The sequence below is a fragment of the Rhinoraja longicauda genome, chromosome 23 (assembly GCF_053455715.1).
Source record: "Rhinoraja longicauda isolate Sanriku21f chromosome 23, sRhiLon1.1, whole genome shotgun sequence".
Lineage (NCBI taxonomy): Eukaryota > Metazoa > Chordata > Chondrichthyes > Rajiformes > Arhynchobatidae > Rhinoraja > Rhinoraja longicauda.
In genome coordinates this window covers 14,653,943-14,677,287 of record NC_135975.1, presented here as the reverse complement: position 1 = coordinate 14,677,287, position 23,345 = coordinate 14,653,943, and the positions used below count along the sequence as shown (strand labels likewise).

Below are 23,345 nucleotides of genomic sequence, written 5' to 3'. Positions count from 1 at the left end.
AACAGCTTCCCCCCCACGAGCAGTAGCCCCACTCAACAACCAAAGTCTGTGGCCTCCTTTTACTCTGGTATTTTATTTCATTCTTCACATGTTTAAGTTATAATATTTTGTTCTTAATTGTTTACTGTATGTCGTGTTGGTAGTTGCCAGCAAAGCACCAAGGCAAATTCCTTGTACGTACACATACTTGGCTAATAAAATTTATTCAATTCAATTTGGAAAATAAATTCGTACTCACTGAGATTGTCACTCGGCATCATAGAGCCTCCCACAACAAACACTGCGCCCATAAATCCTGGCTCTGCCCACCCCCTTTGTAAGTGGTTTAACCTTTAGTGAAGAGGAGCGCGTCGCTGGTCCAGAGCGGCTCCTCCTCAGTGATTGTGGGGCCCCTGTGTTTGTGCCGGGACGATGTGCCGCTGAGAGCTTGTCCCCGCGGGACTCTGGCACTGTGAGTGCAGTGCAGCACAGCACAGCGGCCGCCACTCTGCCTGCTCTTGTTCTGAAGCAACAGGAGCGTTTGTTGTCGCGGCCTTGGAGTTGACTCGGGACCAATTAGATACATCGCCGAATTGACTCCCTGGCAAGACTAGATTGACTTGAGACATTTATTTATTTACATGTATTTGGAAGAAGTGTTTGACAATGTTGGAGCTGAAGTCTGTGTTTGATACCCAGAGTGAAGTTGTTCCTTGGCTGGTGAAAGGCAAGCTGACTCCTCTTAATGAAAATGGTAAGCTGCAACAAATTCTGCTTCCTGAGGCGGTAGTGCATTTTGTGTGCGTTTAGTTCATTTTTAACTGCTGTATTCCAGCTTACTGAAGTGAATTTTGGCATTTGGAGACTGTACGTTAGGATTTGAAATTCAAAGCTGATTGACAAATTAATTAAAAAAACGTTCTATGGCTAAGTTTTTCGGATGGGTTCAAATTAATCGTGTATGTCTGCGAAAAGCAACACACTGGCGAAAACCGCACAGTTGAGTGTTTGTTTGGATTAAGGCAAGCTGCAAACGCGGCACAAACATGAGGCAAAATAAAACGCTTCTTACTATATTCTGTTTTAGGCGAATCTACGAACCTTTCAAGAACCGATTTGCAGATTATTAACGTTGAAAAGAATGGCGGTGTCGTATTCACCTGGAAGGTGCAAATATTTACATTATGAATTTGTTGTATACACACGTGTTCATGTTTTTGCTGTTCGGTTGGACAGTAACAGGTTTTGTGAGAACATCCTCCTTCAAGGGATTAAAAGTGCATTGGGGGAGGAGAGTAGAGTTGTTACATTTTTATATTACTAGACTAGATAGCCACCTGTGGCATGATGATCGACTCGTCTGGGGTTTGGTGCAAGTTCATAATATTTAACTACTGGGGACATAGCACAAGTACTTTGTGTATTAATTGTAATTCTGTGCAAAGTGGACAACAATAGCAATCAGGAATTTTAGAAGGTGAAATTGATCTTTAACCTACCAGATATGATGATGGAACAAAAAATTATATGGGTTGTTAATTCACATTGAATAGTTTCTACAAGTTTTTTTGACAAATCATTTAAGAACATGTTAACACTATCTTACAAAATTCAACTTTATCAATAAGTAAATTTCAGATAAGGGAAAACATTGTGAACTACAGGTTTAATTGGATAACATTTCCGCGTTATGCGATTGAATGTTGGCCTGTGCACAGAGTGAAATGTGATAACAACCATTCCGGGGTTGTTTCGCATCATCCAAGAACTTGAACAGGCACTTATTGGCTTGAATCACCTTGGGTGCCAGATGATATTTCCACATCAGTCACACACAGAATGATATTCATTGTGTAATGCTTTTTCGAGCATTATTGACTTATTTGGATAGGATTGTACAGAGGAGTGAATATCATAGGGAACTATAATTGAATATCATTGGACACTGCTTTCCGAATTTACCACTTGACCATGATCCTTTGCATTGCAAATAAATAATGAGGCAAGTCCTTTGCATTGCAAATAAATAATGTAAAAGAGGGTGTATGTAGAAAGATAAAACATGGAAATTTATATAAATAGACAATAGACAATAGGTGCAGGAGGAGGCCATTCGGCCCTTTGGGACAGCACCGCCATTCAATGTGATCATGGCTGATCATTCTCAATCAGTACCCCGTTCCTGCCTTCTCCCCATACCCCCTGACTCCGCTATCCTTAAGAGCTCTATCTAGCTCTCTCTTGAATGCATTCAGAGAATTGGCCTCCACTGCCTTCTGAGGCAGAGAATTCCACAGATTCACAACTCTCTGACTGAAAAAGTTTTTCCTCATCTCAGTTCTAAATGGCCTACCACTTATTTTTAAAACTGTGGCCCCTTGTTCTGGACTCCCCCAACATTGGGAACATGTCTCCTGCCTCTAACGTGTCCAACCCCTTAATAATCTTATACGTTTCGATAAGATCTCTCCTTCGAAATTCTAGTGTATACAAGCCTAGTCGCTCCAGTCTTTCAAACATATATGACAGTCCCGCCATTCCGGGAATTAACCTAGTAAACCTACGCTGCACGCCCTCAATAGCAATAAACCGTCAGTTGAAACGCATATAGCCCAACAGCGGTGGTTGGTGCAGTATCGACAAGACATGTGTGTGTAGATAAAGCTGGGAATTTTATAGAAACCATCAGTTGACATACATACATACACGCATACACGCACACAAATACCCACATACATACACACACACGCACATACACATACGCACATACATATGCACATACACGCATATGCACATACACACATACAAGCACACACACATATACATGCACACACACATATACACGCACATACACACAAACGCGCATATACACGTGCACACATGCATACACGCGCACGCACACCCCCCCAAAAAACCCTTGTTTGAACGGACACCACCGCCTCCTCCTCATTCTCTCATCGTTCTGTCTAATGAGCTGTTTTATTTTTCCCTTCCACCACTACCCCATCCTCTTTCTCCCCGGAGTCGCCGACATCCTCCACCTTGGAAGATGTTGGCAATTGCAGGGGAGAGGCAGCAGGGGAGCAGACAAAGTGACTGGTGAGAGGGAAGAGAGCCCCGCGGTGACAAAACTCTTGGGTTCTCCAGCACTCTGGTACTCCATTGCTCATCCTCCGTCCTTGATTCGACAGAGGACCCACCACTCTGCTTCAAGGAGGTAATGATTTACCGCCAAGGCCCAATCCCAGGCCCTGATCATCATTGAAGATCTTCATCCCACCCAGCCCCCATATTCTTCCTAGAGTTCCCCCAATCCTTGTCTTTCAGTTTCTGCATTTCCCTCTTGGATATTCCCCAGACTGTCTTGATCTTGTTGGGCACGTTTTCAATTGCAGAAAATTATAATGCCCTCTCAGTAGCTCTTGAGGTCTTGAATGCTGCAGAGAGGCCTTGGATGGTCATTTGGAAGGAGGTTTCTGTGATAATCTGAGGGATTATGGGGGTTGTATAAGACACACATTTGTCAATATAATGTGAAAATATTACATTGACTAAGGTCTAGGGATTTTTTTTGCAAGTACTGAAATCCATCAAAGCACAAATTATGGCCTTAGAGTAAATGTGTCAAAGAAACTAAGTTTTCTTTACTGTCAATGAACGAAAATATTACTCAGTAATGTGAAGATTTAAAAAATGTTTTTGTATTCAAGGGCAAGAAGGGAATGACGTGTGTTGGCTTGCATGATCTTCACAAAAAACAGAACAAGGTAAACATCATTTCCACCTATCGTCTCCACCTATATCCTTCCTTTGTCCCGCCCCCCTGACATCAGTCTGAAGAAGGGTCTTGACCCGAAACGTCACCCATTCCTTCTCTCCCGAGATGCTGCCTGACCTGCTGAGTTACTCCAGCATTTTGTGAATAAATACCTTCGATTTGTACCAGCATCTGCAGTTATTTTCTTATACTTCTTAAACATAATTTCTGTTGACAGCGTTCTATTTCCAATAAAATGTAGAAGTTTTATTTAGATATTTTCTCAATTTTATTTTGCTCTTTATTTATATTCTCAGCTGCTGTATATCTTTGATAAAGAAGTGTCTTTGATTAGTTGTTCTGTCAACAAGGAAAGGACACTGCTGGGTGAGTGGGACTAATTTATATTTTGGGAGATAGTTTTACACCATTTTTTTGTTAATGCTGCACTGGTATCTCATTTAGCCGTCGGTCTTTCCCTGGAATGAATGCTATAATGGAATTGGTGCTAAAAGGGCTCATTAATAGCATGACGTGATACATTATTCAGTGCTGCTGTGCATGAATCCCTGGTTTTCCTGTTGCAGTGCCATGAAACCGATTGAGAGCTCAGCATGCCACTGACACTCGCACAGCAATGACATAATGACCCGCTCACTGCATGGCTGGCTGTGGAATGAGCCACACAGCACTGAGGTGCAGGGTTTGTATGCACCCTGGTATGATTGGTGGGTGCAGGCTGTTACACAGACCATTTGAATCATCATATCATAATAATAATAATAATAATATTCATTTATTGTCATTGCAACGAGTACAACGAAATTAAAAAAACAGCCAATCCTGACGGTGCGTACAAACATATATGCAATAATGCAAAAACAAATAAATACATAAATACAATTAAATTAAGTACAAGATTTTTTAACGGTGTTGCCTAGTGCACAGGTAGTGTTCAGTTCTCGTATGGCCCTGGGGTAAAAACTGTTCTTAAGTCTGTTTGTTCGGGATTTGATTGACCTGAAACGTCGACCAGAGGGCAGATGAACAAACAGACGGTGGCCGGGGTGGGATGGATCTTTTATTATTTTGCCTGCTCTACTGAGGCAGCGCAGGCTGAACAGGTGCTCCAGGGAGGGCAGTGAGCAGCCGATGATTTTCTGGGCCGTCGTGATGACCCTCTGAAGGGCCTTCCTGTCCTTTTCTGAGCAGCTGGCATACCATGTGGTTATACAGTATGCCAGCACACTCTCGATGGAGCAGCGATAGAAGGACAACATGAGCTTCTCCTGCAGGTTGGTTTTCCTGAGGATCCTCAGGAAGTGGAGTCTCTGCTGTGCCTTCTTTACTGTGGTGATGGTGTTGGTAGACCAGGTGAGATCCTCTGCGATGTGCGTACCCAGGAACCTGAAAGCTGGTACCCTTTCCACGCAGACCCCATTGATGTAGAGTGGGTCGTAATCTCCACTGGTTTTTCTAAAGTCAATTATAAGTTCCTTTGTTTTGGAGGAGTTCAGGACCAGATTGTTCACTGAACACCATGCTGCCAGCCTTTGGATTTCATCCCTATAGGCTGTCTCATCTCCTTCTGAGATAAGTCCAACCACAGTCGTGTCATCCGCGAACTTGATGATGGTGTTGGTGGGATGGGTGGGGGCGCAGTCGTGAGTGTAGAGGGAGTAAAGGATGGGGCTCAACACACAGCCCTGTGGTGAGCCGGTGCTCAGTGTAATGGTGGAGGAGAGGTGAGGGCCTATTTTGACTGTCTGGGGGCGGTTGGTCAGGAAGTCCTTGATCCATTTGCAGATGGTTAGGGAAAATCCAAGGTCGGAAAGTTTGGTGACCAGTCTGCTCGGGATGACCGTGTTAAAGGCAGAGCTGAAGTCGAGAAAGAGCATCCTCACATAGCTCCCCTGGTGTTCAAGGTGGGTCAGTGCAGTGTGAAGAGCAGTGTCGATGGCATCCCCTGTAGACCTACCTATTTGCTCTGTAGGCAAACTGGTATGGGTCGAAGGTGGGTGGGAGGCTGGCTTTGATGTGCTGCAGGACCAGTCTCTCGAAGCACTTTGTGATGACCGGTGTGAGTGCTACCGGACGGTAGTCGTTAAGACCGCTGATGACAGGCTTTTTCGGCAGTGGGATGATTATGGCGGACTTCAGGCAGGGAGGGATGGTGGATTTTAAAAGGGACAGGTTGAAGATTTTTGTGAAGACCTCAGATAATTGGTCTGCACATTCCCTCAGCACTCTGCCCGTCACACCATCGGGGCCTGCAGCTTTCCTGGGATTCACTGCTCTGAGCACTCGCTTAACGTCATACTCCTGCACAGTGAAGGTGTTGCTCTCAGGTGCTGGAGAGGGTGTAATGTCTGCCACTGTAGCTTTCACCTCGAAACGAGCAAAGAAACAGTTAAGTTCCTCAGCCAACGAGGCGTCGCCGTCGGCAGTCGTGCGGTTGCTGGTCTTGTAATTGGTGATGTGCTGGATGCCTTGCCATACCCGCCGTGGGTCATTGTTGGAAAAGTGGTCCTCAATCTTCCTCTTGTAGGACGCTTTGGCATCCTTGATGCCTCTCTTCAGGTTGGTTCTAGCAGCACTGTATAGAGCTCTGTCACTAGACCTGAAGGCGGTGTTACGGTCCTTGAGGAGAGACCTGACATCCTTTGTCATCCAGGGTTTTTGATTGGGGTACAACCGGATGCGTTTGTCGACGGTGACATTGTCAACGCAGTTTTTGATGTAGCAAAGTACAGTTGATGTGTACTCCTCCAAGTCCTGATCCTCAAAAATATCCCAGTTGGTCCTTTCGAAGCAATCCTGCAGCTGCGAGGAAGCTCCTTCAGGCCATGTCTTCACAGTCTTTATGGTGACTGGAGCTTTCCTCCTGAGTGGGGTGTATGCTGGGGTTAGGAATATGGACAGGTGATCTGACTGCCCCAGGTGTGGTAGTGGTGCTGACCTGAACCCCTTCTTAATATTTGAGTAAACCTTGTCTAGTGTGTTTTTCCCCCTGGTAGCACATCTTATGTGTTGTTCAAGTTTCGGGAGAACTGACTTTAGGTCTGCATGGTTGAAGTCCCCGGCTATGATGTGGGCTGCTTCTGGATATGTGCTCTGTTGTGAGTTTATTGCACCTAGCAGGTAGCCTAAAGCTGTGCTAGCGTTAGCATTCGGTGGGATGTAGACTGCTGTTACTATAACCCCTGTAAATTCGCGAGGAAGGTAAAAAGGCCTGCATTTAACTGTTAGGGACTCCAGATCAGGAGAACAGTGGCTATCTATGGTTTGGATATTAGTGCACCAGCTGTTGTGCACATAAATGCATAACCCCCCCCCCTTGCTCTTACCGGAGTCGATGTTTCTGTCCCAACGAAACGCTGTGCGCCCGGCTAGCTCAATGGCTCCGTCTGGGATAAGTGGATGAAGCCATGTCTCTGTTACTAAGAGAATGCAACAGTCCTCCACGAGTTTGTTTGCTGATATCTGTAGTTTAAGTTCGTCCATTTTGTTGATGATGGATCTGGCGTTGGTGAGGAACATGCTAGGTAGCGGTGGTTTGTGTGGCTGTCTCTTTAGCTTGGCAAGTATACCGGACCGGCATCCTCGCTTTTGCTTCCTGTTTCTCCTCCGTCTGCGACGCCTGTTCGCGCCGACAACTATCCACGGAGCGCCCGGTGTCCTGGCAATCTCTTCCGGTATATTTCGCGGGTGTGGAAATTCGCGCACAAGGTCCCGATTGCACTGGAATCCGATGATCAGAAGGTCCTTTCGGTTGTAGGTAGGATTTGCCTGATTTTCCTGGTTTGAATGACTAAATTTGACTAACAGACATAACACAGATAACACACATAAAACGCACCGAAAGGGAGAGCTGTGAGCCGCTGCGTCCGTGCGCGCCGCCATCTTCAATATCATATCATATATATACAGCCGGAAACAGGCCTTTTCGGCCCACCAAGTCCGTGCCGCCCAGTGATCCCCGTACATTAACACTATCCTACACCCACTAGGGACAATTTTTACATTCACCCAGCCAATTAACCTACATACCTGTACGTCTTTGGAGTGTGGGAGGAAACCGAAGATCTCGGAGAAAACCCACGCAGGTCACGGGGAGAACGTACAAACTCCTTACAGTGCAGTACCCGTAGTCAGGATCGAACCTGAGTCTCCGGCGCTGCATTCGCTGTAAAGCAGCAACTCTACCGCTGCGCTACCGTGCCGCCCTTAATCCTATCTCATCACCTCAGGCTAGAGGCGATGGAACCTGCTGTCTTCTCCTCTGTTTGGTTGGCTGCAAAGTTTCCCCAAATGGAGATATTTTTATTGTAAGAAGTTCAAAGAGCAGTGTATGTATCCTGAGCCTTGCATCTCAGCACTGAGTGGTTGCATTAATTGGTCTAGCTACCCAACATCGATCCTTACAGGCAGCTTCAGCATGTTGCCTTGGTGAGGCAACCATGTAATCACTTAACTATTTCATCATTGGGAAAATGCCATGTTCCCAGCACAACAATTCACAGCCTGAAGTACAGGGATGTACCTACCTGTGCATGTTTGGTCTCCAGAGCCGGGTGCACAATGACAAATGGGGTATTGCTATGTGAGGTTCCTGTGTAAATTGCAATTTGTATCAAGATTATAAATGCCTATTAAAATTGATATGCCATAAGTGAATTTGCTTTTTCAAAGAAATTCTTGTTTTGTTTTAGCTGTAAGTATCCTACAGTCTGCTGGAAGAGGCATACCATTAAATACTTTCAGACCAGGTATTACTCTCATTCTTTTGTGTGGTTGTAAAATTTTGAATTCAAACTTTCAATTGAATTGCTTTTGGAATAATTAATTTCTGTAAACTATTGAGAATTAATTTTGAGGGATGGAGTTGAATCCTTAAATTGCATTTGTTCCCAAGTCGAGGCTTTCCTTTTTTAAGACATCTAAGATGTGTCCTCTATCGCTGTCATAGATAGATCCTCCAACTGCGTCTTCTCTGTGTCCTGTAATTGTGCTCTTCCTCCCCAGATAGAGTTTCCATGGTCCTTGTCTTTCACCCCATCAGCTTCTGTATCCAACACGTCATCCTTCGACATTTCCATCTCCTCCAATGTTATCCAACCACCAGTCATATCTTCCCATTCCATCCCTTTCTGTTTCCAGCAGAGACCGCTCCCTCTGCAACTCATTGATTCACGCATCACAATCCACCCAAACCACACCCTCCCCAGGTACTTTCCCCTACAACAGGAGATGTAACACATATTCTCATACTTCCTCCATACAGGGATCCCACCAGTCCTTCCAGATGAGACAGAGCTTCATGTGGACCTCCTCTAACCTCATCTAATGTACATGATGTTCCCGATGTGGCCTCTTGTACATTGGCAAGGCCGAGTGTAGACTCACCTTCCATGCTCCAGCTTTCTTATTTCCACCCCCCCCTCCCCAAAAGCAGTCTGAAGAAGGGTCCTGACCCAAAATGTCACCTTTCTGTTCTCCAGAGATGCTGCCTAACCTACTGAGTTACCTAAGTATCTTTAAAATGGTGTTTGATTAGAAAAGATAAGGCAGGAAGGCACTAAACATTTAGATGTAAGCAGAGTTAGGTAAGTCTGAAATTGCTTTTGGTAGTTTCAAATCTCCAGAAGGGTAGGTAAGAAGAGAAGGAATGGAATTTTTTAGTTGTGGTTTCCAATATCACCACTTCAACTCAGGCCAATGAAGTTACAGATGTTTGTTGGCCTGAACTGATGGACACAATCCCAGCACAGATCATTTTTTTGTGTTCTTGGAAGGGAATCTTTGTCGGATGTGGGGCCATCTATATGTGTTATGATTGCGGATTCACACACATTTGTGTTTTAGGAATAATCATTTGCATGGTTATTCATAGCACTGCCATTCAATATGGTCAGAGCTGCGTAGTGTTTACCTCCTGACAAAGCCTTGCAGGCAGTTAAGTATTTCAGCAATAATGTTGAATTCATTCCTGACACAGTGAAGGTGTATGCTGGCTTCCTTACCCCTCTTTCATTTCTCCAGGTAAACAACAATACATTTTTGTTGGCTTCATCAATGGCGGTAGAGAAGTGTAGGAACAAAAGAAGGCTATAGGATTCTTTATGATTGTTCTGTCATATAATAAGTTCCTGGCTGATTGCTCGTTGGTCTCAGTGTCAATTTTCTCCCTAAACCCAATGGCCCTGGGTTTCCCTATCATTCAAAAACTTAGCTATCTTATCCTTGAATATATTTATCTTCACCTTGTTCAAAACAAATGTCCAGAGAGAAAAAAAAATCTTAATTTCACTCGTAAATAGATGTTTATCTATACTGATACAGAGTCCCATTGTTTTAGATTTCGCCATCAGGGGAATCATCCCTGCAGAATCTACCCTGTTAAGTGTCCTACCTTTCTGTAAAACCTCTGTAAAACCTCACCTTCTCTTCCTGTCAAAGCAAATAATCTCTCAATTCTTAGAAAAGCAGGTGCAGGGGTAGGCCATTTGGCCCATCGAGCCAGCACCGCCATTCAATATGATCATGGCTGATCATCTAAAATCAATGCCACGTTCCTGCTTTTTCCCCATATCCCTTGATTTATTTAGCCCTAAGAGCCAAATCTAACTCTCTCTTGAAATTCCTTGCATTATACTCCATTTGTCATCTTTTTGGGATTACATAGAGCTGGTGATCAGTGGCTGGCATGGACTTATAGTCTGAAGAGCCAGTTTACATGCTGTATCTTTCTTTCAATGTATTTTGCTATCTTGCTTACTTGGCCAATATCTCTTTTGTGGATTTTGTTTTCGCAATTTGCTTTCCCAGCAATCTTAATATCCAATATTTCTTAAAACCACTTTGACTTTGTTTAAATATTTTTAAAGTTTTCTTAGTATCTATATGAAAAATGGAAAAATAGTTTTCTTACTACTATTATGGAAGTAATAAGAAAGCTACTTAGATATTACATAATATTACTCAATATTACCTAATACCCAAGTAGTTTTCTTACTAGTTAATAAAGGGTTCAATGCCATATTATTGTAATGGACATTTAGATCCCTGCTTTTGCTCTCCCTCCTTTCTTGTGTTGTGTTGGCTCTGATTTATCCCAGGGACCATTTCAGAATCTGTGAAACTAGTAAATGGAGAAACTTGTTTTCAGTCCATGGTACTGAGTGTGGTGTAGAAAAGTACTTTACAAGTTTTATCTATTCTGGTTAATGCATATTTTGTAGTTTTTTTTTTAGAAAGAATGAATTTATAGTTAAACTTTTTTAACTTTTGTTGCAGTTTCCAAATGTTTGACTTTGTTGATTGAAATTCATCCAGCAAATAACACAAAAGTTTTAAAAGCCGTTGATTCAAATGTCAAAGTTCAGGTATTTATCATTAATTACTTTCTTAAATTTTGCTTTTATAATGCTTTCGTATTAACTCTTTGAATGAGCAGGTCTGAAGAAATCTTGAGCAGCTTTCCTTGCTGTTTTGGTTTGAGGCTCGGAAGATGCACCTATAATTCTTGATAATGTTTTATAGTCTATTGGCCAGGTCAGAGATGTAAAAGAAAGATAAGATGCTATTTGCAAACTATTGGGAAGAGTAAAAGTGGGACATTGAATGATTTTTACTGCGAAGAATTTGCAAAAAACCTGTGAACAGAACTGCCATGTGACTTAGCCTCGAAGTGTTTAATGTTATAAAATCAGAAGGGGAGAGTAACCTTTAAGAATGGGTATTGGGTACAATTACAGAGTCGCTATTGCACTAAAAATCCTTCAGGTATTTGTCCTTTTCCTTTTTGAAAGCTTTGTTTGAATCTTCTTCCATCATTCCTAGAGTCAGTATATTCCACTGCTTGATGGTAGAAAATGATTTTCCTAATGTTTTGGGGAGCCCCTTTCCCAATCAGAATATTCATGACCTTTGTTTATGAATTTGTGAACATTGAAACAAGTTCTCGTTATTTAAAGTTTTGATGTTTTGTAATCTTAAATTCCATCAAATCCCTTACCAACTTGCTTGGGTCAGAGGAAAATAGCTTAGCTTCCCTAATACACTTATGTCACTCATCGCTACAACCATCGAATTTAGTTTTTTATGTACCTTCTGTATAGCTTCTGTGTCCTTTCCAGGTGACAGTATAATGAAAGCTAGTGATTTAACATAAGAGAACTGATGAAGCAAGATGATAACATAAGAGAATTAGCAAGATGAAATTTCTCAAAACCCTTACAACCTCGTTTGGAAATACAAGAGGAAAATCTGTGTCCTTTTGATATTTTTTAACATTAAATAACAACAAATATAGTAGCCTGCCAAAGATTTTACTTTTGTAAAATGAAGTTTGTATAAGTGTTTACAGTTTTTATTCTGGTCTTTTGTTGTGAAATGGTAACCAAGGGTGAGAAGTCTTTTGTATGATGTGTAGCATGTTAATAGAATTTCCAGTTGTGATTTTGAAATCAAACTTTCAGAGAATTTGTACGATAAAGAAAGAATAACACTCAGTTACCGTTAGTAATATATACTTGGCATACTGGGTACATTTTGCTTCTGTTTTCCAGTTGCTTTTCATAAGTTAAGTTGGAAACTTAAGTGATTTAACATTGGAAACCATTTCCTTAAATGTTCTTAAAAAGTATGTTGGAAAACAATTATTATAATCATTTTACAGACCTCCCAACCCTTCCGAATTTGGCGGAAAGTTTCCGCTTTCTTATTTCATTTCCGTCGTTCTGATTTTGCCTCACATTTTTCCGCAAAACACATGCCACACCAACACGTCAAATCACCCTGTAGTGGAAGACACCTCTCCGCACAGTCAAAAACTCCCACGTTTGGCATTTAAAGGTCAAGCTATCTGGATCCGCATCCAAATCATTTGCACTTATTGCAAATAGCATTGGTCCACCACTGATTCCTATGGAACACCATTGATCAGGCTGGTCCATATTCAAAGACTATGGTCAACCAAAATGAGTATGCTACTGTTGTCAGAGACTTTACTAGTAAGTGTGTGAAGGAATGTGAATTTAGGCACCAATTTAACTTCATCCATTTCTTGCCTGATCAATACCCACAGACACTATAGCAAAAGTAGCATTTAGCAATTGAAAACTTTAGACTTTAGAGATACAGCGTGTCTCGGCCCACCGACTGCGCTGACCAGGGATTACCCGCACACAAGCACCATCTATCCTACACACTAGGAACAAATTACAACTATTTTTAACCGAAGCCAATTAACCTACAGACCTGCACATCTTTGGAATGTGGGAGGAAACCAGAGACAGAGAAAACTCACATGGTCACGGGGAGAACTTACAAACTCCATAGAGACAGCACTTGTAGTCAGAATAAAACCTGGGTTTCTGGCACTGTAAGGCAATAATTCTACCGCTGCACCACTGTGCCGCCCCAAAATTTAAACTATTTTTCCTGGTTTTTTTTCTCTCTATTCTCTAATTCATAGAAACATAGAAAATAGGTGCACGAGGAGGCCATTTAGCCCTTAGATCCAGCACCACCATTCATTGTGATCATGGCTGATCATCCACAATCAGTTACCTGTGCCTGCATTCTCCCCATACCCCTAGATTCTGCTAGCCCCTAGAGCTTTATCTATCTAATCCAGCATCAACTATGCCAGTTGTTGCCTGCTAAAATGTTGGCCTAGTTGAGGTGATCAAAATCTGGAAAAATTAGAAGCAAAGTGTACTGACAACAATTATTTCGTGTTAAGTGGGTGATGAACGAGGTAAGGGGAGCCGGCGGAGGGGGGACGACCAATGTGCTTGTAAGCTAATATATGTGCATATATTTTGTACATCATAGGTTTGAAATGTCTATAACATTCACAGCTGATTGTGGATTCAAGCTGATATGAAAAACGTTCTGATTCAGTTCAAATAAATACGTAGTCTTTTTCTAGTTGAAGTGAATAACTCTTTTGTAATGTTTGATTTTATATTTGGGAAAGTTCTTCATTAGCACTCTGAGCCAATGTTTGCCTAAATCTGTTCAAGTGCACCAGTTTTTACAAAATAATGTTTGGAAACTTTACAGGTTTTCTTAATTTTTTTCCAGTTCCTCTATCAAGATTCAGATGCTAAGATGTTGTCTGAAAGCCACTTACTCATAATTTCAGAGGACGGATGTAAGTAATATGATGGTTCATGATTGGTGATGAGTTTACTTTTAAAAGAGTTACAATTACAACATTTAAATTACAACATTTAAAATACATTTAGAGAGGTACATGGATAGGAAAGATTTGAAGGAATATGGGCCAGGTTTGGGAAGTGACCCTAGTTGGCAACTTAGTTGGCACGGATGAGTTGGGCCAAAGGGCTTGAGTCCAAGCTGTAGAGCTCTGACTCTAAAAGCGAATGACTGGATATAACGCAGCAAATTGTGATGATCTCTTGTTAGCATGATGTTGGTCCATGCAAGCTGTCCACATATACGTGTCAATATTTGGAGAGCGAGAGTAGTGGGGGAGATGTAGGAAGAGACCCAGGTATGTAGAAATATATTTTATTCTCGGCACCTAGTTTGATTGACAGGCTGATAGCCAGGAGAGCCAGTGGTATTTTGGGGCAGGTCACTGGTACTGCGCAAAACAGTTAAAATTGGTAGAGAGTTGATTTCATCATGGGTGGCAGGGCCATCTGTGTCTCCATCTTTAGTTTCCATATTTTCTTATGACATATAAAGAGACTATTGAACTCATCAAATTGGCCAGCTCTGAGCGCTCCCATCAGACCCAATCCTTCGCTTTTCCCTGCAAGCTATCCTATCTTGTGTCCATCAGCTCTCCTGCCACCCTAAATATTGCTGCACCAGAGATCTAGTAGCCAGTTCGCCCACCATCACGTCTTTGAGATAATGGTGCAAAACAGATCACCACTTTGGGGGAAAGTTGTGCATTCGCGGAGAATGTGCAGAATTCACACGGGCAACACCCAGGGCAAGGATCAAACTCTGGTCACTGGAGCGGTCAGCAACAGTACTGAGACCACACCAAAGCACCCAGGGCAGTTGTAAATACAACTGTAATGTATTACATTTTTTGCCTGTTGTACACAGCTCATCTCAACAATAGAATGATTGTGTACTATATAATCCTCTAGTACAATTTAAAAATAACTCTGGTGTGGCACATCTATAAGGGTTAGCAAGAAGGTATTAGGTATCATCATCATGGTAAGTATCTTCATTGACCTATCTGAATGGCATTTTATTTTAATACCTTCATGCTCTATTACAATCCTATCCAAAACATTCTGAAATTATTTTTTGCTTTTTTTGTTCAGGTATTGAGCACATTCGTACAAGGGTGATCATTGAAGAAGGTTACAGAGTGGTAAGTGAGATATATTAGACTTGTCCAAGTGCATGGATGCTCTGTTGTGGATCCGAAGTCTGTGCATTGGAGAAAGTTAGGTAAAGCTCGCCAAAAGTTTCTCAAAAATGCCATTGTGCAATCTCCTTTGGAGATAGTCAAACAGTTCAGAAACGGACCCTTTGGACCAACGTTCCCATGCTGACCAAGATGCCCCATCTGTTAGTCCCACCAGCCCACGCTTGGCCCATATTGCTCTAAACCTTTTCTGTCCATGTAGCTGTTTAAATGTTATTATAGTACCTGCTTCCACTACCTCCTCTGGCAGCCTGTTCTATAAACTCGCCCTCAGCCTCCTATACACCAAGAAATAAAATCCTAGCCTGCCTAACCAGTCCCTATAACTCAGGCCCTCAAATCATGACACCAATTTTCTCCGAGATCTTTGGTTTCCTCCCACACTCCCACAAGACGTACATGTAGATTAATTGGCTTGGTAAATGTAAAAAATGTCCCTAGTGGGTGTAGGATAGTGTTAATATGCGGGGATCGCTGGTTGGCGTGGACCCGGTGGGCCGAAGGGCCTGTTTCTGCGTTGTATCTCTAAACTAAACTAAAGGTAATTCATGTTTACGGTTGTTGATGAAGTGCCATTCAAGGGAGCTGATTTTGTCTTGGATGATGTTGAACCTCTTCTGATGTTGTTGAAGCCATAGTTATCCCCACAAATAGATTATTTCACCAAGCTCCTGATGTGCATTGTAGATGGTCGAAAGACTTTGTGCTCTCGAGGCAAGTCATTCTCCTCAGCATACCTTGCTTCAAAATGACACTTTTTTATGATGCTGTTCAAAATATGGGAGCCTGCAACGTCCAGATAGAAAATGAAGTACTGTTCTTCAAACTGGCATTGGGCTTTGATATGAAGTGCATGAGGCAACAGACAGAAAGATAGTAGGAATGGAATTAAAGTAGCAGGCAACAGGAAGCTTATCGTCTTTGCAGCTGCCTAGTGAAATGGATGCCTACTCTCTTTGCTTTCTCTTTTGTAGAGGAGACTATGTTGTCAATTCAAAATTCATTTCACGAGAGGTGGAAAACAAGTGTTGCATGTTGCAACTTAAAACAAACTTAAAACTAAAGATAGGCGCCAAATGCTGGAGTAACTCAGCTGGTCAGGCAGCATCTCTGGAAAAAATGGATGGGGGACATTTCGGGTCGGGACCCTTCTTCAGACTCCTGAAGTCTTTTGTTACTGCAGTATTTTATGTCTATCTTTGTCATTATATTTTAACTTGAAACTAACTTGTTTTACTCACTTCTGTCAAATAGTCTTTGACTGAAACTTTAACTATTTTTTCCCCTCTTTGCACAGATGCTGCTTGACCTGCTGAGTGTTGCCACAATTTTATGGTTTTGGCATATTTAAGTTTCTGTTGGTAATTACAGGGTATTGTCATTTGGGTGTTGACAATGGTAATGCCATCGAGTATCAAGCGCAGGTGGTTGGTGTCCAACTTTGAAGATGGTCATTGCCTGTCTCTCTTACGGCTTTAATGTTATTTACCCATTTGTGAATGTTGCCTGCAGGGATGGACTACTTCATGGGCTGAAGAATTGCAAATAGAATTGAATATTGTGTAATCTATAGCTAATATGCCGCTTTCTGAGTTGATATTGGAAGGAAGGTCATTGATATAATTACATTTGTTTCCAGGATATATCCATTTGCTTTAAATCTATTTTAGATAATTCAGGATCCAGACCACATGCCTAAAGAGATTGTGGCTGAAGATTTTTTATGGGCCCAATGGGATACAGAGGCACAGAGACTGTTCTACATTGTAGAAAAGGTAAAAAGTGATAAGATACCTGCATTTATATTTGATTCATTAACAATAAAGAAACATTGGAATAAACAAGGATGCAGCATATACATTTTATAAATTGCCCCTCTTCTCTACAAGCAGCATATATGAGAAAATAATCTTGTTTTGGCTGCTACTTGATGGGTACTACTTGGGGAACAACAACAAATGATGTTTTTGTTCAAGGTTTGCATGAACGCTTTCTTGCATGAACGCATAGATCTATGAAGGCAAATTTAGAGCATGTCAATATTAAGAAAGTTGTGTTGCTTAGTTTCTCAACAAATATTATGGTGGATAAGTGGGGCTTGAACCAACAACCTCCAGCATTCAGTGCTTTTACTGAGCTAAGATGACACAGATTAAAAAGATGGAAAAACTGCTTAATAAATTGGGATACAATATTCTTTCCGTATCCTAAAAATGATACTGAAAGTGCAAATGCACTGGCATTGAATGTAACTGGTTATTCCATCAATGTGCAATTTCCCATAAAATCATTGGTTAACATGAGAGAGGAAAACCAAACTATTCCAACTTCTTCTCCCAAGTCTTATTTCATGGAAGTTGTCTGTCATACGTATGTTCTCGTTTGGCCCATCTGACGTCTGTGCTTCAAAAAAAAGACATAAATATCACTCGGCAACAAAATATGACTATTCTAATTGTTTAATTTTAAACTTTCTGCTTTCATTCAAACTATAGGGATAAGATAATGTTGTACAAGAATGGCAGTGACAAATAAGTTTGGCTTGAAATTCAATGCACTGCTGAACAGTTCCATGACATAGGAGCCCTTGTAGTGCATTAAGAACCTTTATTCTTTTTTGGGGGATCTGTATTACTGGCAAGGCTGGCAATTATTGCCCATCCTTAATTGCCTTGGAGAAAGCAGTGGCGTGTATCTGCCTTGAACTATTGTGCACTCGTTCTTGTGAAGGTCCTCCAACATTCTATGGTAGGAAGATCCAAGATTGCAACCCAGCAAAGACTGGTGATTCAAATGGGCTAAATGGTGTCCAGCTGGTGGAATGGCACCATCAACCAGGTGTTCCATCATACATCCTGACATGTGCTCTGTCTACGGTGGACAGCGTTTGGATGTCAGCTGCTGAGTCTTTCTCAGCATGACATCCAACCTTTGACCTGTTCTTGGAGTTACAATATGAATGGGGCTGCTCTCCTTGAATTTCTGATCAATAACGACATCAAAGATGTTAATGTACTATGTAATTAGATAGATTTGTCACTGATTTACTGCTGTAATTATAAAGATATCCTTCTGAATAATAAGTTCCAAACTAAAATGAGATTGCATCAATGATAATGACCTCTTTAATTAGGAAAGCAATGCAGTTCTGATGTGTATCCAGTTTCACCTGGACAGGAGCAATGAAATATTGGTAAGTAGTAGTATATATTTGTCATTTAACCTTTTTCCAACATTTTGTACTGTCCATTATATTTGGATTGTGTGTTTATTTTTCTACTGACATATGTATTGCATTGTCTAAAATTTAATGGGAAAGTTGAGATATAAAACTGACAAGTCATGGAGTCATACAGCACAGAATTGGGCCATTTGGTCCTCTGAGCCCAGACATACCATCAGGCACCCATTTACACTAATTCTACATTTATCCCATTTTATTCTCTCTACACTCCGCTTGACTCTCCAGATTCTTCTGCTCACCTTCCTGCTTGAGAATAATTTACAGTGGCCAATTAATGTATCAACTTGCATGTCTCTGTGAAGTGGGAGGAAATCAGAGCACTTGTGGGAACCCATGCAGTCACAAGGAGAAAGTACAAAGTCCACATGGACAGCACAGTTTAGTTTAGAGATAGAGTGCGGAAACAGGCCCTTCGGCCCACCGAGTCCTTAACGACCAGCGATCCCCACACATTAACACTATCCTACACACTATGGAAATTTTACATTTATTAACCTACAAACCTGTACGTCTTTGGAGTGTGGGAGGAAAGATCTCAAAGAAAACACATGGAAAAAATGTACAAACTCCATACAGACAGCACCCGTAGTCGGGATCGAACCCTCTAAGGCAGCAACTCTGCCGCAGTGCCACCCTAATCACAGAGCTCAAGATTAAACATGGTTAGCTGGAACTGTGAGACAGAAGCTCTTCCAGATGCAGGAACTATCAAGTATGTCTCTGTGTGCAATCCATGCTCACAAACAATATCTTTATAGTAAGTCACATACAGTGTTCTAAAAATAGTTTCAACAAAATACCTAGAATATAAAGAGATCACATTTAATTGCTTGAAGTGAACAGTTGCGATAAAATGTGAAAGGCACTGATTTTCACAGCTTTGAGAGTAGGAAGGCTTCCTTTTTAGCATTTTTCCAATCCCCAATTAAATTTTATGCAGAGAATGTGAGGTGTCAATCTGCATGACTGGACATTCATTTGCATCGAAAGCCAGAGATTTAAGTCGGGACTGGTTCACCTGGCTTTACAACAGGAAGGAAAGTAGTGTCTGAAAGTTTGAGGCTATAGAATTTATTTTAATGGATAAATCAGTACCAGGTACAAATTTAAAATAGTTCACGAAGGCTGTCAATTTTAAACTAAAGAGTGAGAGGGAATTTTAAATCGGTATCCGGGAGAATCTTTTTATATTGGATTCTACGTGAAATGATTGCCTGGCTACTTTGTTTAGCATTCTGGTGAAAGGCTATTTGACCTGAAACATTAACTCTCCTTTTCCCACCAACGTTGCCTAGTCTCTTGAGCATTATCAGTTTTTCTGTTTGTTAGGAACACAGGAATTGGCTCACTTTTCCGTTTCCACAGTTGTTTATTTTTTAGATAAGCCTCTTCAATTTGTGACTGAGCCACAACATGAGATGAGGCAAGGGCATTCATCATGCAGGAGGAAGTGAGAGTTCCTGAATGAGTAGTACTGAGAATAAATGAAGAAGTCTAAATGATCCACACCAAATAGCTGATGTTTCTAGAGAAGGAATCATGCGATTTTTTTTGTTCTTTCAGGAAAAACAGACTTATCAATGTTACGATAACTCTAGCAGTTCTGAAAATTACCTTTCCATTTAATCAGCACTATTTCAAAAACATATTTTGGTAAGGTGGAATTGGGAAACATTGAAGCGATTACAGTATTTGGTTATTATTCACAGAAACCAATTATTATGGAAGTTACACTAATCCTGAGAGTTCCCCTTTAGTTCCATGGAAGTGGTCACAATTATCGAAACTGTACAGAAAGAGGGCATCTGACCATCGTGCTAACATCAAGTTCCATGGTTTTAAAAAAAAAAAGTGTGTTTCTCGTGCTCAAAGACCCATTCTATTCCCTTTATAAAACTGTTCCTGAAATCTGCTCAACACCTTGACAGGCTGGCAACTGTTAGTGGGGGGAAAAGATTCTTGTTTAGATACTGACCAATTATTTTGGATGTATGACCACTAGTTGTTTGCTTGGTTGAATTAAGTTTCCCACCTATCAAAGCTGCTGATCATAACAAAAAAACACCTATTTTGTCCCCTCTGAACCTCATTTGCACATGATCAAGGAGTACAATAATCATTTTTCCAACAACAACTTCTTTCTATTAATTTCCTTCTCCCAGATAACAATTTGGTAAAAATTTATGTAATCCTTTCTAAGGCCTTAACATTTTTTCTGAACTGATGCATTTCAATGGAACTTAGTTTAAACTCGAGGCTTAGACCTCAGGCAGAGAGAAAAATCTGCCTTGAATGGGTTCCGATCAGGTGAGTGTCAATGTCAACTAAAGCTCTGCAAGTCTCAAAATATTTCCAGATGTAGCTGTGGACATGAAATCTAATATTTTCTCATCACTGCCTAATTCACTTTATCCATGGTTCATTGTCTGAAGTTTATGAAATAACCTCCAAACATTAAAATAACTGCAACTAATACCTCAACCTGCCGTGTGAAAAAAGAAAATTGCTACCTTCCCCAAACCTTCTGACATTAAATTCACAAAGCAATATGTAGTATAAGAAAATAACTGCAGATGCTGGTACAAATTGATTTATTCACAAAATGCTGGAGTAACTCAGCAGGTCAGGCAGCATCTCGGGAGAGAAGGAATGGGTGACGTTTCGGGTCGAGACCCTTCTTCAGAAAGCAATATGTTCTACTGGTGAATATGTTTATCTGTTTTCACAGTGAACAGGTCAATGTCACTGTTTGCAATGAAGACAATACATGTTTTTGTTGTTATTTTCCGCATCTCCTGATTGTGTTAAATGTTCATGAAATGGGTTATAATGGTATTTTTCTTTGACCTTTGATAGATGTCTTTCTCCCTTGGATTCCCTTTAATAGTTACACGGTTACGGTAAGCTATAAATATTGTTTACTTTACAATTGTGCTGAATTGAAATAGTTTGGGTGGAAGCATGAATATTTAAACATGAATACAGTAAACGATCCTTATGGGAGTTGGAGGCAGAGAGGGGGAATGGTGTCCATTATTGCCGACTATCTGTTATAACCGAGTAAGATATTATCATTATATGTACTTGAAACAAAGAACTGCAGATGATAATTAATACACAAAAGGACGTCATATCTATGGAATACCTTTGCCTTCAAACAGAAAGAGTTTGTATTCTCTCAATGTTTAGCAACCTAAAACGGAGACTTTATGTCAGACTTTAATAAGTGGGAAGCTCTGTGTTCAACCTTAGAAGATTGGTCTGCCTTAACAGCAGAGACCGCTCCCGCCACAACTCCCGCAACCCAAACCACCCCCCTCTCCAGATACATTCCCCTGCAAACACAGGAGATGCACCACTTGTTCCTGTACACCCTGCCTCGCATTCATCTAGGGAACCCAGCAGCCCTTCCAAATGTCAGAGGTTTATGTGCACCTCTTCTAACCGCATCTACTGCATTTGGTGCTCCCAATGTAGCCTCCTTCACATTGGTGAGAACAAGCATAGACTAGGTGACTGTTACAAACACCTGTGCTCAGTCCACCAAGACATGCTGGATCTCCTGGTGCTAACCAATTTGTCTCCTTCCCATTCCCATTACTGACATTTCTGCCCTCTACCTCCTCAATTGCCAGAGTAAGGCTACATGTGAACTAGAGGAGCAGCACCTCATATTCCACATGGGTAGCTTACAACCCAAAGATATGAACATTGAATTCTCCAATTTCAAGTAATATCCTTGTATCCCTTTTAGCTTTTCTGTGCTCTCCCCCCACATCCTCAGTGCACCTATTTCTCACACTCTCCCGACCCTCTTTTCCCTCCCACCTCCCCATCCCGTTCCACCTATATCCCTCCACGTTTTGCTCCTCTCTTATCTTGAACCATTTTGTCTCCCATTTTTCTCTTTGGTTGCCTATCCATCCCCTCAACATAGGCTGCCTGACCCATTGAGCTACTCCAGCACTGCTTTGCCACTTAATCACCACTTGTTCTGGATATTAGTACGGTCAGATTCCTGCTGACTTTAATTTTATTAGTGCTCTTTTGTTCAGCTTTGGTTTATATTTTGCTTAAGGAATTAAGCACTTTTGTTCATGCTTACATGAAGGTTGTAATAAGATTTGATGTTTGGTCATGAGGGAATCTAAATAGAGTGTCAGTTGATTGTTGAGTTAGTATTCAATAACATTATTGATTACACTTTGTTAGACTAAAAGGTTGGTAATTGGCTGTCTTAGATTTATCCTGCCATAGTTATCTTGCCTAACTAGCCATCTTAATATTAAGATTTGTTATGCTGTTTCTTAATCCATGATAAATTATTTTCAGGATTTCCGAGCAAAGGAATTCATTGCTTGGTTCACCTCTCTGTCCTCGTCACCTCCTCAAAAAAACTTGATTACGTTAGTAAGACACGACGAGCCGCATACAAAGCAATGCTAACTGTCCGTAATTTACCCTTTCTCTTCCAAATGGGAGTAAATCCTAAACTGAGTTCGAGGACAGGCCTTCCAGCAAGCCATCAGGTCACTGTCAGAGGTTGCCGAGCGAAGCAGCAACTGGCTGTGGCTGAAGAGGAAGGACTCCAACTGGGCTGGAAAATGACCAGCAAGAGGGGTAAAAACGGAGGGGAGCGCACCTGGGACGCCAGGTGTCGCTGTTGAGCCCTCTGGAGGTGTCGTGGGCCTATCAACGAAACACCAAGGAAGGAGGGTGCCCACCTGATGACCCCAATGAAGTCTTTACCCCGACCCCCACTCAAGATATTAAGAAGGTGCCAATTATAGTAGGGATTGTAATATCAAGTCCTATAAACTCAACTGAAGAATCTTCTCCAATAGCTTCCCTACCAGAGCTATAATTCCCTGGATTATCTCTGCTTGTATAAAGTAAATTTTAGCAATTGTGGCTCAGTTGACTTGCGTGTGCATTTT

General features: G+C 41.5%; 1 protein-coding gene across 1 annotated transcript in view; it reads left to right on the top strand.

Moving 5' to 3' along the window:
• Positions 1–342: 342 nt before the first annotated feature.
• Positions 343–23,345, top strand: part of gsap (gamma-secretase activating protein) — a 71,508-nt gene continuing 48,505 nt past the window's right edge. Inside the window, exons 1-11 of the mRNA XM_078419718.1 lie at positions 343–733; positions 1,067–1,146; positions 3,690–3,746; positions 4,054–4,123; positions 8,449–8,505; positions 11,033–11,121; positions 13,829–13,898; positions 15,058–15,107; positions 16,835–16,939; positions 18,298–18,357; positions 21,265–21,308. Of these exons, the coding sequence (XP_078275844.1) occupies positions 646–733; positions 1,067–1,146; positions 3,690–3,746; positions 4,054–4,123; positions 8,449–8,505; positions 11,033–11,121; positions 13,829–13,898; positions 15,058–15,107; positions 16,835–16,939; positions 18,298–18,357; positions 21,265–21,308 (770 nt within the window). The 5' untranslated portion in view covers positions 343–645. The remainder of the gene's footprint in view (positions 734–1,066; positions 1,147–3,689; positions 3,747–4,053; positions 4,124–8,448; positions 8,506–11,032; positions 11,122–13,828; positions 13,899–15,057; positions 15,108–16,834; positions 16,940–18,297; positions 18,358–21,264; positions 21,309–23,345) is intronic.